Source organism: Anser anser (assembly GCF_964211835.1).
Source record: "Anser anser genome assembly, chromosome: 26".
Taxonomy (NCBI): Eukaryota; Metazoa; Chordata; class Aves; order Anseriformes; family Anatidae; genus Anser; species Anser anser.
In genome coordinates, this window is record NC_139747.1 from 3217975 (window position 1) to 3234357 (window position 16383).

The window sequence follows — 16383 nt, forward strand, 5'->3', positions numbered from 1 at the left end:
CAAGTATAATCAGGTCAAACATTAATATTTGATTGTATATTAAATATTGAGGGCAGAGGCAGATATGCACTGCACAATACTAAAATGACTGCTTTTGTTTCCATCTTTTCAAAAAGTTTCGGTGGTCTGGTGATCACAGGATACGACTTGGACCTGGGACTTCTATTGCCCTGGCTCTCTTCAGCTTTCCTGCACAACCACAGGCAAGCGGTCAGTCTTTCTTCAGCTTCCTGTGACAGTGCCTCGCATAAAATGGAAGCACGTGTCCTTCTGTAACTGCCCACGGCTGATGCAGTGAGGCCCTGATGAACCTTCTGAGGTCTGGCTTTATATGAATAATTATTATCGTTATACCTGCGACATGCCCATAGCCAGCTGTTCAGTGCTTTCCATGTGACTTGACCCTTTGTGCTTTTCATCTGAGGTTATCTCGGCACTTAATAATTATTAAGGACTTCATGCAACATGACCCTGATAGTGCCGGGGCTGCTAGTTGTTGCTGCTGTTATTAATTCTGACAGAACTACGTCTGCCCAGGCTTTCACTTTGCAGGATTTCACACTCCTCAGTCTCCTGTGCTCAATGTTAATCTCTCTGCATTTCTTTCCTTTTTTTTTTTCTTTTTTATTTTTGTGTCAAGTGTAGGCTGAATGTAAAGGGGATGTATTGACGGGAGAAATTCCTGGTTTTAGAGACAAGGACAATTCAAGAGAGAAGTGCTCTTATTTGTCTCTCCAAGCTCCATCCTCTGATATTTTGTCAGATACAGACTTTGTGACTGCAAGGAGGAATATACTGCAATATAAAGTGCTAAAAGTATCAAGAAAATAATAAGCTTCAATTATCACAAAAAATACATTTTTGTTGAGATGCACCAGACTGCCTCATCAATAACTATAAAATCTCTTGAACTCTACTATTCAGTGTTTTATGTATTTGCCTGCTACACTTTCTCCAACAAATATCTGCACTTCTGTGATGTGAGGCTGTTTTCCAGAGTGCTATGGATATTCGTGCATTCGGTGGCATTTAAATAACCTCGTTTCCTGAGGCTGTTTTCTGGTAGCTTCTCTCATCTAATAATGATTGAGCTCTGCAGCCTTTCCTTCAATGATGGATTAATTCAGATCTCTCTTACAATTTTCCATTTTCTAAAAGTGTGCTTGGACTGTGCATGGGTGGTGCTTCTACCTTTCTGACAAAACCAGGCAGAAACCGGTGAAGAGGTTCAGAAGTTGTCGGGGAGGGTCTGGAGAAGACTTACAAGCAGAAGGACCTCGACTGCATGAATATCTCTTGCCTAGGTTAAAAGTCAGTGTGTTTGCTCACAGCAGGATCACAGCAGTTTTCTGATAGCACAATCACAGAAAGAAAAAAAAAAGCCATGTTATTTTCATAGCTTAGAAGTTGTTTTTACTGCTATTAGCAGCAACAACCTGGGGGAATTGATTACACAGGTGAGCCTCTACCTAATAGCTGTGTTTATCGTTTTGCCTGCCATGGTGGGAGAACTGCAGGTTCCTGAACAGACAGATTGAAACGTTGTCTCTTCTACCCTCGCCCAAACAGCTCGGCATCTTCTGCGAAATGCTGTTTTGTAACATATGGCAGTGAGCACCCACTCACTCCTCAGAGAATGCTAACAGATACCCCTATGCCAGTAACAGCAGTAAAACAGGGATAGTATATTTAACTTTCTTCTCTTCCGCCAGCTCCTACATACATCTTCATGTCCCTTTTTGTGGCAGCACGCTAATTAATATGTGAAAGAACTGCTACAGTCTGACTCCAGTCCCCCCTGGATGGTACAAGTAAGTCTTGCACTTAAAATGGCTTCACCATAATGAAAAGATTTTTTCCTTCATAGGCGGATGCACATTCCTATTTTACACATCTCTGCATCGCTCCATTCCTAAAGCTCTTTCAGTTCTCATGCCAGCAGCTTTCAGATCAATGCTTGTAGCGAAGAACTGGAGGATCAAGGCCTCAGCAAGCAAAAAATGGCATAGGAGAACTTTGCAGTTTCAATGTGTAATAATAACTCAAGAATTAATGGTCCCTCTCTCTCTCTCTAAAGAGAAAAGCATCACACCTAACGCTACCCCTACAACCCTTCACTGCACACCCATCAATGACAGCGTTCCCTTGCTTAAGTACTGCTAGACTCCAGTAAATTAATCTGCTCCTTCTCTTCAGAGAGACAACTGTGTTTTCATGCAGATTTGGAATTTTAATCTCTTTTGTGACTTTGGCCAGTTATCGCCCAGGAAAGGCTTAACCTGCTCAGACATCAGGTTCAACTTTTCCCAGAGACTGATGAGCGAACGCACTGCCTTAGAAGAAAATGTCTTTCAAAAGCTTTTGGCCAGATTCTGATCTCACAGGTCCAGGCATAATTCCAGAACAAATTTTGGTGCAAGATCAGAACAAAGTCCTAACCTTCGTGAGGTTGACTCGGTTTCAGTCAGTGGATATCATTTTAATGTCTTCAACTAACTGTGGATCAGACCACTATCAAAACAAAAATAATCCTTTGTAGTTAAGCTTATATTTCTTTAGAGTACCTTGTATAATGGAAGACTTAATTCTTGCTGCGGGTTTCTAGGTATGACAGTTATGAATAAATGCCTTCTCACATACATAAGTAAACAGTAATTTAGCATCTGTACTTAAAAAAGCGTATATAAAGTGGCATACAGCGGTAAGAGGATCTTCACAAATCATTGGTTCTTGCTAAAGCTCTGAAGTGTTAGATATCCGGTCAAATTTTTCCAGTTTTAGAAAAATTCTAACTAGTTCACTCAAGACGTGGTTAAGTTTTTGCCTTATTTTTTTAATAAAATGTTTCTTGGACCCTTGTAATTATTTTTAATTTAGGATTTAATTGTTTTCAAATACAGTACACGATTACTTAATGAAGATTGTTGGCAATAAGAAGCTTTTAAAAAGTAAATCAATCCTTGCATTTTGAGAAGGCTGAATATGATTTGGTGGGAGCAAATCATTCAATTTAAATACAGATCCATCCTTTACAACTGTGTGCACCATTATTCTCCATCCATGCTTAACAGGCTACAGAAGTTTTGGTGTATGCATGGTATGCCATCGCTGATACTACTGGTACTGACAGTTCAGTGAGGGATGGTCATCTGGTCCCATCTGATTTTTCCTTTCAGATATATAGATTGCTCTCTCCATAATATTAGTATTCTCCTGCTAGCAGAGGTGAATGTAGGGCACTAAACAAGTTTATAATCCATTTAAGAATAAAAAAAATAAAAAAAATCGTATTTATTTTCCACTCGGCTCATTGGCTTCTCTCGATACAAGACACTCTCCTCGTCCTCTGGGATTATCTCGAAAATGAAAGGTTACCCCCAGCGAGAGAGAAATGTAAAATAAATACTGTTATAAATAAAACATCTTTGGATATACAGAACAATGCTATCACGTTACTGTACATTCAATATATCTACAGACAGACCCATATCATAACAGCATGAGCTCTAATCTGGAAAAAATATTAACATGTGTAGTAACAGTCCCTTAACACCTCTGCACAGCAATGAAGCTATCTCCTTATGTATCCAAATGCCACAACTAGCAGAGTGGCCTTCAAACAGCAAGAGGCAAAGCAAGCAAACAAACAAAGCACGGAGTTGTCAATACTGTTTACCAAAACAAAGAGGCTCAGAGCTCAAGCTCCTCCACTGTAAATCACAGTCACCTACCTGTGTAAATAAACCTGCCTGGGGCGCCTTTGCAAAACTGTTTGGATTTGTATGATAATGTCACTTCAACCACTCCGGGAATGTGACGTGGAGGTGTCTGAACTCGAATGGCATGAGGTGTGATAAGCTGGGAAATAACAAAAGGAGAGATGCAATTATGATATGTCGGTGTTACTCCCCCGACTTGCATTTACACCCTCCAAACATACTCTATGGGTAAATGTACTGCTTATTGCTGCGCAGGAGATGCTATAGATCTGGCAGGTGATACATTTGGTCTAGTTTCTTGCCTCCAGGAGAGGAAGACGCTTTTTAGGATAAATTGTCATCAAGGAAAATTGTATTATTTATTGGTTAATTGCTGGCTTCTTGCTGGACCCAAAAGGAATTCTTTCTCCTTCCCAAACTCTAACTCTTCCTATATTCATACCCTCTTGCTTTATTTCTGTACCTTTACCTGCCTCCAGACCCCTGAACCAATCACATTCTGGATCTTACTGGGCGGTTGGCCTCAGTAATGTCACCTAGCAGGGAGTTCCACAGAGTAACCGTGTCCCATGAATTCCCTTCACAGAGGTTTACACGGCCCATCTTACACACCACCATTTTGGTAGCGTTATTGGAATGAGAAATAACACCACTCCCCTCCACCTTCGAAATAACAGCAGAGTGTTTCTCCAGCTTCGTAGCAGGGAGGTGCCTCTACCTACCTCACTCCAGACGAGCATGGTTCCAAATACTACTTGCAGCCCATCAAAGAAGTTGTCTCCAATAATGATCACCATTGCTCCTCCTGTTGTCCAGCCTTCACTCGGGCTGATTGCTTTGATGCACGGTGTGGCTAAACAAAACCAAAGGCTAAGATTAGGGTTGGGGGGTTGTATTTGTGCACGATTGTGAGATTGTTAAAAATACTGCGTGTAAACCCTTGCAGCTGATGTGTGCACCCAACTTCTGTGTGCATTAAGCAGTCCTAAGTCGTACTGAGACAAAACTTCACCTGTCTACTCCTGGGAGTTTCTGCACCGCTGCAGCGTCACGGTTGTCAGGAATTCCCCAGCGCTGCCAGAGGCCTGGGACAAGTCCCGTCCAGCCATTCACCCATGAAGGCTGCTTTACCATTCCAGGAAGCCCAACAAATATATAAATAAATAAATAGTGTTTTCTGCCTTGCCAGTGTTAATTACTTGCCTATTCATTACCGGCACTTAACATTGTGTCATTAAAGCCTAATAGGCCAACTGTAGTGGGTGTAAAAATGAAACGCTTAAATGATTGTGCAGAGGCTGTTTTAAAAAAACACTCATTAGCATACGATCACACAACAGCTAAAGCCTGTGCAAAGGGAGGTAGATTAAGATTTATGAAGTTTATCAATGGGTAAGAGAGATATGGAAATATCAAATGTTTCCTCCAATTCTTGTCAGAATACGATTTCTAATAATTTTCTTGATTTTATAGAGCGGATTTTTTTTTTCTTCTCTCTTCCATATGTTCAAGGCCTCTGGACTATACATCCCATCAGGAACCCAATATGGTTTCCAGGCCATAACCAAAGTCAATCCATCACTCCATTCCCAATGTTGACAGGGTCAGAGGTGGAGGGGAACTTTGGCAGGGCTCCAAAAACATGAGACTCCTTTGAACAGCCAGTCAATCACATCCAATCAGTCAAGGAAAAACTGGATGGCTTCCTAGGCTAGGAATCCTGGGATTTTCCTTCTACCATTTCACTGCCCGCTGGGGGAGAATTAACACCACTCTGAATTCTTTACTGATTCAATCATTTTCTTCCAGTTCATTAATTCTTCTTATAGGTTGATATAGGGCACATTTAAGAAGTGGGACAGCAAAACATTATAATGAAATAATATCCTCGCTTGTCTTTTCTACTAACATCACTAGCTCTTCTCACTTTCACTAGCTGTAGGGGAGGAAGAAGTAGACACAGATAGCATTTTCTGGTAATTTTGAGTACTGCCTGCACAAGAGAGGTGGAATGCATTGGTAATGAATGCACGAGAAGAGGGAGAGGAGGGGCCAACCATTTTGAAACTTAACAGATACAAGTAGTCGTAATTACTTTAATATAGTCCAAAAACCATCCTGCAGACGGCCATGAGTCTTGCTTAGCCAAACAAACTAAAATCAATTAGTGTCAATTTCCTTCTGTGCATTGTTATGCTTTGCACATAGTTTGTTTAAGGGAACTAGTGACACTTTTTCATACACATCTTGTGCTGTAACAGTTCTGTTTAACTAAGATGTCATGTTGCCTAATTTGCCTGAAATCAAATCTATCCCAGCTGAAAAAGTCTGAATTTTAGATAATACTTAATCTTTCTATGTTTTTCATCTCTGCTGGACAAACTAATTAATGAATTGGGAGGAGGGGGAGGGAAGTCAGTCTCTTAGATGTGAAGAGGATCATATTTTGCATGCTGTAGACACTGTTTTCCTGCCTTTTCCTTCCCTAAACCCCCCGAGGTTCTGTGGTTCCCCCTCAGCTCCCCTTCCCTCCTGAAAACAAACAGAAACCAAAGAATGGTAATATGCTTTTGCACTCATTTGTGTGCTGTTCTTCCTACAATATCCTACCTTCAGAGGGGTCAAGTCTCCTTGCTCTCCGTCCGTGCTTGGAGTTGTTGTGAACGAACATGTTGTCAGACACTGCCAGTACGTGCCCGTCTACATTCACTGTTGTTGATAGCACAACCTAGACATTTGCAAAAGGAGGAAAAGGGAGGCAGGTAAACAACTTACTTGGATATTCAGCTTGTAAAGTATTAATTATTCAGTTTACTTAAAATCCTGTTCTGTTTGTAAAATGTAATCATGTCCTACAGGATTTACTCCCTAGCAAGGATGGGAGAAAATATTTTCAGCCTCCACTCTATGCATTAATTCCATTTAACATAGCATCCTGAGGGCCATATAAAGTCCTTAATGTATAATGAACCAGCTACTGCAGATGGCCCTAAATTTTGTTCCCTATGATGCACTGTAGCATAGCTGATGGCAAAGAGGTCTGCATACACCAACCAGGGGGGCAGGCTGCAGAGCACCACAGCAATTTGCCCTCTGATACAGCCATGCAGATTCAGAGCCATCTGCTGTACTGCGCACACATGCAAATGCACCCGCAGCTGCTCTGAAAATACAGGTCTCCGTTGACCGAGCAAAATAGAAATTCCTACTACGTGAAAAAAGTACCTAATATCTTGTCTGCTTTTTTAAATATGCAGGCTCAGTGCCTCTCAAGGAACACCCGAGCCTGAGCAACCAGAACCAAGCACCAGTTTTGAAAACCTCAACCTCCCTGACTTCTGCTGCTGGGCTCCAATGGCACCTGAATTCATAGAAGAAATAACCGTAGATGTTAATGAAGGCCATTTAGTTCTCCCTTTAAAACACAATATCCAAAGCTCTATTTCCTATAAATCCAGAAATATGCTTACCTTTAAACCACAAGTTTTATGGAAAAAATTCAACTGCAGAATTTACCTACTGCAAGAAGATGCATCCTTTTGAAACTTTCAGGTTGGGGCCATCAGCTGGGGTAAATCAGCTTAAATCCCTTCAGCTGCCCCACAAGCACAGCCCTTCACAGCTATTGAGAACCTGCCCCCGGTCGTGTTCATGAATTTTCACAGATACAGCTGTCGTGGTCTGGGTAGGAGAATGGCGAGCTCTAATTGTTGGTAAAACTCTACTTGTCATAAAGCGGGAGAAACCTGGCCTTCCTACAGGATTGTGCTGGTTTAAAGAATACTTCTTTCTTGAGACAAGTTTAATTCATTCCAAAAGGCTCTTGTCATACCGTACTCTTATATTTCTCAAGCATTCTTGTCACAAAATGTGTTGCTTTTGTGTGCCAACTGATTTCATCATTGCACATTTGGGTGGAGTGAGACTCCTATCCAAAGTGAACATTTCCCGCATGACATAGCTGAACCCACTCAGATGCACTTCATTATTTTCCGTTAAACAATGGAAATAAATTTTAATCTCTCACTGGCCAGCACAGAGCACACTATGGCAACAGGGGAATAGACCTGAATTATTCCAGTGTCTGAAATATTTACGACAAGTGTTTAAATTGTAACCAAATGTAAATCAAAAGTATATCATATATATACAGTTACATTATATAATATATACATATCTGACCTCACATACACAAGGTATGTATGTGATAAACACACACACATGCTCTCAGTATGAGATTTTTGTAATATATGCGGACTACAAGTATGCATACATTCCCTGTTGGATAACCACTTGGGTGTAAATGTTGGGCACAAAACAAGAGCCCCACTCCAGTTGCAGAGGTCCCTGCAGTACGAGTACTAGTGAGAAATTGTCCTCTGTGGAGGAGGTAAGTGTGGAGCATCCTCTGTTCTCTGAGCCAGCACGAGCAGAAGAAGCACTTTCAGACCTCTCTCCACGAGCAGCTCCATTTGTATTCACCTCTCCCATTCATCATAGGAGGGTCAAAGCCACTCGGCATTTCGCAGGCTGGGACCTAGGGTAAATAAATACAGCGGTCTCGGGGACGGGACGAAATGCAAGGTTCAGATCTGGACCAGAACCTTCTCAAATATTGGACCTTATTTGGAGGCATCTCCAAGGTGCCACGGAAATGCAGCACACACCTTTGTCATCCTTACTACGACACTGCAAGGCAACTCATTGCTGTGGAGTAAGAAGATTATGGACATAAAAGTGCTGGACTCCTCCAGTCTGGTCCAGTCATTCCCTCTCGCCTGATGGAGATGGCAATCCAATTGTTTTATACCAAAGATTAAAAACCAATGTTTTATGGATAAAAGGAAGAGGAATGTGCATTCCACTATGGTCTCTAACTCCCAGGCCCTTCCCTTTCACAAGCCAACTGCTTTCCCCCAGTGAGTATTTCCTGGGTCACGACGGGTGACCCTTTCCATCTGGAATCAATCAGTCAACTCCTGACAACTTCCTGAAACACCTCACTCCATTTCCTGTTCTCTCCCCCTTCTCTCTTTCCCCCTGGTTTGCTTCACTCTTCAAAACTGCAGGCCACAGCAGCTTAATGTTAGAGGGTCAGACACAGTTAGACTCCAAAACACTACACAAGAACACCTTTGACCTTCAAAAATCTTTACATCTTAGCTAAACAAATCAAGGTCAACGTTTCTTACCATTACCTTGTTAACCATTTCTATGCATTTTCACCAATACCCTTCTGAACACAAATTTATCAATAACACTTGTTCTCCTAACATCATAAAACATCTCAGGTCTTTTTTTTTTCTTAACCTGTATTCCTGTATGCAGTGCTGGTGAAAGGTGATGCGCACACTTCTCTGGAGGTTTAAATTCTCAGATTTGTCTACAGCACTGGCGAATTACCAGCAAATGCTTTTCTTTGTTGGTTTGTTTCCTGATCTGATGGCACTACTTCTAGTGCATGACAATTTGGCTTCTCTGCCTATTCAGTTTATGGTCTTTCAGCTAAAATCAGTAGTTACTGCAAAATGTACGACTAAGGGAATGATGAGAACATCAAAATACATCAGGCGATGGATTCTGGTAGTCGTAGCTTTGAGTCAAATTTGCTGTAGACATCACAATTGAGAAAGAGTTTGTGCTCCAAGCGGCTGATCAACTTGTCACCCCGGTGGAGTTTCAGAGGGCAACCAACCAAGAACCAAGAAGACCAGACGTGGCAATGAAGCTGCTGCTTCAGCCAGCCCAACGGGGGCAATCCATATGAACAACACAGGAGCGGCAACCTTCTGAGCAGGGCTTTCAGCAGGATTCCCTGAATTTTCCTTAGGATTCCCTTTGCGAGGGTTTCATTATTGGCTACCGAGCCACAGACTTACAGCAACAATTCTGCTGCAGTACTGGAGAAACGCACGTGCTGTTATCTCCACGTTGTTTTCACTTCCCAGGTGGATTCCTGCAAGCACTCCCTGCGCAAAAACCGCAACGAAGGCTCGCCTACCGTGACATCCAGCCAAAGTCAGTTACACGTGGGATCCCTGAGACGCACTGTCCCTCTTCCATGTCCCTGCACCATTCAAAGTGTTGGTACTCCCTTACAAACCTGTACCCAGGTACCTTAAAGATCACCTCTCTGATTCAGTAGTACTGACAGCCCCCATCAATCCCAACAGTTCACATTAGCAGCTCGAAAGCTGAAATCCTCAACTCCTGCAGCAGCCAGCCCGGGTTAATGTCCCCTGAAGGAAGCCCGAAAGTGGAGGGCAGGTAGTGGGGAAGGCAAGTGCTGCACCTACCTGAGGTATTTCACTGAAAAATGTAAGAGTAGCATGAAGTGCTTCAGAATGCTTGGACAGAGGCACTGCAATCTCTCCTCCCCCGTCTATACATGATATTGATATTTGTAAAGCGTGTTCCACTTCAGATCCCATACATGAGAGTGAACACACAAAAGCTGCATCGCTCAGAGACACCTCTTCAGGCATATGGCACAAACATTCCAGGCATACAGGCGTTTACTTACATGTAACATATCTCATCACTGTGTAAATGATCTCTCCCCAAAAATTCCTGTTGCCATTCCAAGTGTGGAAAAAATTCTTTATGACATTGTACATCTGGAAACAATATTACATTCCTGATGCACTTTCCCTTATAACTCTCTAGTCCCAGCACCGTGTTATTTTAACTTTTCAAAAGAATAACTACTATGAGGATTTAAAAAATTATTATCATTATTATTATTTTCCAGCTGGGTGGAAGAAAAGATGTCAGGCCTCATCCTGCTGTCTTCACTTGGACGGGGCTCCCATTGATGTCAGGCGTTTTGGTTGAGCGAGTAATACAGGAGTAGATGCTACGATACTTGTTTGCTTCAGAGTTGGATTAGGAATAAGATAAACAATGTGAAAAATGCCAGCGGCTTCTCTCTGCTCAAACCTTCCATCGAATTCCTTGGGAAATCCTCCCTGATACCCCGGCCTGCCGCAAACTCGGGGCTACCAGGGAAGCGTGCACTTGGCCTTCATTTCGGGCATGGGGGCACAGGGGTAGGAGATAACTCCCAGGTCACTGATATCCAGTCTCCTGCTATTACAGACAGCTAAACCATGTGGCTGCTTTTATTAAATGGTCTTAAACCAGCTCAGTGTTGTGTTGTTGTTGTTGTTGTTTCGTTTTTGCAGTTTCAATCCCTCACATGTATATAGGGTCTAAAATAACACCACCTTTTGTCACTTTCTGACGAAGAGATCTGTCACACAGCAATAGCTGGATGCCAGTTGCTCTTGATTTGCAATCTATAACTGGGGAATTAGTGAGTAATGACATTACTCCCTGCAGTATTCATCTCTCTAACAGCAGTTCAGAGATCTCTGTCCACGTCCAAATCTGACTGGGGGGTCTCTAGCACATCCTTTTACCATCAGGCTGCGAGTGATTTGATTTTGACCAGTTCTGTTTTGCTGCTGCCCTCCCTTTTTGTTTCTTTACAGACCACGACATCCTTGAGTCGCAGCACGAGCCCCCCATCCTTCCCCGGTTTTCCCGAACGACACAGATCCTTCAGTGCTTCGGGCCAGAACCTAGCTGGGGGAGCTCCCAGCCACAGCCAGCTTGGCTCACGCGCCTGGTGAAGAACTGATCCAACCACTCCGAGGTCAGGAAGGAAATCTCCCCGGGGACACACTTTGTTATTTTTCCTTTCTCTTTCTCCCTAGAGCACCTAGAGGGGGATACCTGCCAGGAAATATTCCGTGTCATGATGTCTGCTGAAAACAGAGGACAATTGCCGACCTTTCTCTTCTCTGAAGAATCCCGCTGGTTCAAGGATGTATTGATGTTCTCGTGCCTGGTACCGTTCCCTCAAACATGGCACTGTAGGATCGTTTAATCAGTGTGTTACCGGATGAAGCAGAATTCCCAATCAACAGGAGGCTAATGCATTAGCACCAGCTCTCAGCTGAAGCATTTTAGCTGGAGTGCCTCATCTTAATTCCACAGAATTATTGTCCCCCATTACACACCGGTCATTACCATTAAGTATCATTGGGCTTCAATCAAGTTCTCTAGGAGAAGTCCTCATTAAGTGGAGGGCATCACGTTTTTTTTTATTCTGTTCCTGGGAGATCACTCAGTGCAAATACAGCAGTGACAGTAATGACAATACCTATGGAAACTCAGATTTGCAGATTAGCTGAACTCACATAGCAGTGTGGTTTGCGCAGTGACCCAAACATGCTTTTTTTGTTGTTTCTTTTTTGTTCCTTTTTATTCAGGGATATTTCGGCTGATAACTGATCAATATTTGCTCCAGTTAAATTCCCAAGGACGTATTACTCGATCTGTATACGTACTTGGGCAGCCACAAGTAACCATGAAGCTATCCACTAGTTCTAGACAGGTTCCCTGCCCTTGCTCTAGCCACTGACAGACACTGAAGCAGCCTGAGATTCACAATAAATTATGCTATTACTGGGGAAAAAAACATTAAAATAATGATCACTTATCCTTTAACTTCTGAGGTATAACACTTCTCAACAGTAGAAAGACATCGTAAGAAACATTTTAAAAATCTGTAAAAGTTAAGGGATTTTCTTTTTATCTCTGCAGCTCTACCTCATATCAAAGCAAATTTCAAGTAGTTAACGTGATCACAAAGCAGCTGGCGTTGCTCTCCAAACTAAAAATTAAAAAAAAAACCTCTTCAGGCATCTGGAGCTGTATTAAATTTACAATGCAGCGTTAATGTAACCTTTCCACCCCTTTTTCTCCCCCCCCCCTTTTTTTTAAATGGGTGTGATGTAAGTGAAATCTAATGTTTAATTGAGTTTGCTATACTGTAACTGTACTGTACAAGAGCTAAATCTTCGATCTCGAGGTAGTGAGCGTGAGGCCAGGCTCGGAGGCTGGATCCCAGCTCCCCGGAGCGTTGGTTATCAGCCAAACCAAGCCCAAGCCGTACATTCACACCCATCTCTAATCAGAAGCATTAACTTGACGCTTTTCCAGACATGAGTAACCACTCTTCCATGCTTGAAGAGCTCACTCAGAGGCACTGTACGGCACAATTTCCATGCCTCTTATTTACATTTGTGTCTCAACAACCAAGCCTGAGTTTTGGGCTTTCGTTCAAAGAGCAAGAACGTTTGGATGAGACCCTTTCAGCTCTAGATTTCAGTAGCAATTTCAGTGATGAGAAGCCTGAGACAGGGTTTTGCTCTTCTGTTTTCTTTCTAACCATAAAAAAGTATCTTAATGTCTTCTGGAGATCTGACAAGTTCTATCCCACTGAAAATGAAGAGATTTGATTCCCTAGAATAACACGGGTACAAATTAAAAGAAATTCAACTCAGCATTGCTGCAGAAGTCTGGGTAAGGGAAGTTGAGTGTGTGGAAATGTTTGAAAGAAGAGGGTCTTAATAATAGCTCTACAAAGAATTTACTAGGAAAAAACAACAAATGTTTTAGACATGGCCCATGAATAGAGCATAAGCATAATTAAATCACGAGTCAAGTAGCTTTTTATGCTTTTTGAACCTGCTTTTACTCTGCTCAGGTGTTCTTGTACTGGTGGGACAAACAACTGTCCCTTCAAACCCAATAAGCAATCCCACACGTTAATTGCCCTGCCTGATGTAACTCTTAACAACTTCAGTGAAAATGAAGACGTTCACAGCGTGCAAGCACACTACTACTATTTGGAGTGATGTCGCTTTTTTTCCACTTGCGACTTTAAGGGTAGCTGACAGACCGCACTCAACAAGATGCAAACAAACAAACATTTGTCCAAATTAAAAAAAAAAAAAGGAAAAAAAGGAGGCTCCTGAAGACAGAGAGGGTGGAGCATCCAAGAAGGCTCTTTCTTACGTTGTGTTCAGGGAAGTCGTGCTTCTGTCCTTAGAAACAACCAGGCACTTTGCTTATCATCCTTACCGATATCATCCTGGCTGATTTCCACTGAAACACACAGCTGTTTTACACCCAATGCATATGATTGCAGCAATGGAACTACTTTTTTGTATCTTTTTTCATACACTCTGACCTCTCTAGCCCAGAACCAAGCTCATCAACTGATGAATCCAGTTCTGGACAAGCCTGAACAAAGATCCTGCTTTCACACACCACCTCAAGCATTTTACCATTTGTTTCAAAGGTTCGTTTTTGTAACTCTGAAAAAAGTCAACATTTTTGGTTTTGACAAAGAGTAAGATAAACCTAGGCTTTGCCTAACCTTGATTAATTCCAAGGTTTCAACTTAAATCTCACACTGAAGCTCCAAGGGTGTGCTAAGCTGCTGGTTTTGGTACGAAGAGCAAAACCAAACCAATCCTTCTTTGTGCACATTTTTGACAGATGATGTCTAATTGGTGCTTTTTTCTTTATGGAAATTGCCACATGAAATAAAAATCAAGGCAATTTCGCTAACAATGGCCACCTCTTTTCTTCAGATGTCTTACCATCTCTGAAAAAACAGAATGGAAAAGTAACTATGGTCTCTTTAAACCACTGGTGTAAAAATAAATAAATAAATAAATAAATAAATAATTTTAAAAATCTTTTTTTTTTTTTGCCTAAACTTCTCTAAATTTTTTGGAGCTTTCAGAGATCAGAGTAGATTTTTGTTTTCATTATTCCGCATTTTCATTTTACTGGATTTCTCCTACAAGTTTTTTGTGTCTTTTTTTTTTTTTCATAAGAATAAACCTCTTGTGCATCTTTCATTTCTAGTAAGAGTATAGAACAAAATCCATTGTCTGTGGAAACCTGTTTTGTGGAAAGTTTTATGCAGTTCTGTAAACTCCTCTGGAGTTTTTGCTTCTTTGGTAAATGAGGAAAATGAGGCAAGCACCTGAGTAATCAAACATGAATCGCCAAAGCTAAGCATGTCGCCTTCCCCTGACAAGTCTTGTGGGTCTGCAAGAAAATCACACAGCCCCCAGCAGGGTAAAATCCTCTTGGTATCACGGTGCAATGAAGGTGCAATAATAATTGTAACTGTTTACCCGGACAGCCCGTTTCATCAGCAGATTTCAAAGGCCCTGGCTGGCAAAGTATGCGTGTGCCTTCCCAAAACCTTTCCTGAATCAACCCCCCAAAGTTTTGCAGAGGTGAGCAGCCCCATTTGGAGAGGTGGATGTATAGGCTGAAAGCAAGGGAAATGACAGCGTACCCGTGTGACTTGCAATCTCATGCCCCTGCCTTGAGACCGTGCTGCCCAGCTCTCAGCTGCCCGAGCAGGGCCAGTTCTGGCACCACTTCCCTACAGCATCCTCCTCCACGCCGCTCTTCACACTGCACAAAGACCTGGCCACACACCCAGGACTTAGAAGGCTCGAGCATTGCACTTAGCTTCTTGTGAGGGCCAAGTTACAGGGAAAATACTTATTTATTAAACGTAATTGCTTAAAGGATTAGGGTATGGAAGAAGAGAGACCACGTCTGCCTCCCCTCCGCTGCTTCTAACCTGACACACTTCACCTCCTTCTGTGTTTTTATTAGCTGGTATTCACAATACATCAGCGACAGCTATGATGAAACCAGTGGCAGATTTTACTGCAAAGCAGCTGGGTCATTGTCCCGTGGGTCTTGTTGCTTTCCTGCGTGAGATCTTAAAGTGACCATCACTACTGTGGCTTTTTTTTTTTAAGAGAAGCTGAAAGGGAGGGCGTGAAAGAGTTAAAAGGCAAAAGAGATGGAAAGAGATAGGGAGTGGAGGGAAATGAGGAGACTGCTTGTGTACCACGTACAGAGCTACTTTGAAAAATTCTGAGGCATCTAAGTATCACAAACATGATCCCTGCTGTGGGCAGCTGTATGTGCGAGTGCTTTGCCCGAGGGTGTCAAATCAAATATCCACTGCTGGTTGGTACAGTACATCACTTCCCCTTGGGGATTCAGAGTGGGAAAAGAGAGAGAAGAGGGAAAAAGGTTTAAACACAACAAATGGAGAAAAACTTTAACAATATCTGATATGGCTTATCATATACTGTCATCATATTTATTATGAACAATGTAGGAGAGAGGAAAGGAGAAAAAGAGAAAAAAAGCAGACAGCTTAATGCTGAGCCTTACCTGGAACCGCCTCATATCTCTTGGGTTTCCTGCTGTTTTCAAACAATTCTGATTGCACTTGAGAAAAAATTTTAAGAAGAATCTGGAATGATAAAGAACCGTGTCACTGTTATTAAGAATAACAGAACATGTTGCTGTATTCTATCTTAAAGTACACATCGCGGTGATTTACATGTCGGTGTATCAGGAGACCAGGACTGTGAGAACTTACAAAAAAAAAATCGACAACAACAAAAAACACAGACAATTTTATAAAAATCAGGTAAATTATAGCTGACGTGCCTAATCCACACTGAGATGGGCAATTAGTTGATGTAAATCAACATATCTATTCGATTTATGCCAGTTCCTTCACTGCATGTTTGAGCACACGATTTGAGTTTCTTTCTTTATCTCTTCCATGCATACCGGGTCTTTCTTTCGCTGTCTGAATGGATTTTCCATGAAACAATATAGATGAATAATGTTATTGTGAAAAACACAAAAACCAACAGGGCAACTCCGAGGCAGATAAGCCTTGAAACTACTTAGAAGGTATTAAAAAACAGAGACAACCAGAGCTGCCAGAAGAAGCTGATGAGATTTCATCACG

At 42.0% G+C, this 16383-nt stretch overlaps 1 protein-coding gene across 6 annotated transcripts in view; it reads right to left on the bottom strand.

Moving 5' to 3' along the window:
- The window catches only part of EBF2 (EBF transcription factor 2), a 152156-nt gene that overhangs the window by 22693 nt on the left and 113080 nt on the right, over positions 1–16383 (bottom strand). For all 6 annotated transcript variants that reach the window (XM_083811657.1, XM_083811653.1, XM_083811652.1 and 3 more), the window contains 4 exons: positions 15792–15873; positions 6330–6447; positions 4442–4572; positions 3732–3858 (listed from right to left, as the gene is read on the bottom strand). In XM_083811657.1, coding sequence (XP_083667783.1) covers positions 3732–3858; positions 4442–4572; positions 6330–6447; positions 15792–15873 — 458 coding nt within the window. The remainder of the gene's footprint in view (positions 1–3731; positions 3859–4441; positions 4573–6329; positions 6448–15791; positions 15874–16383) is intronic.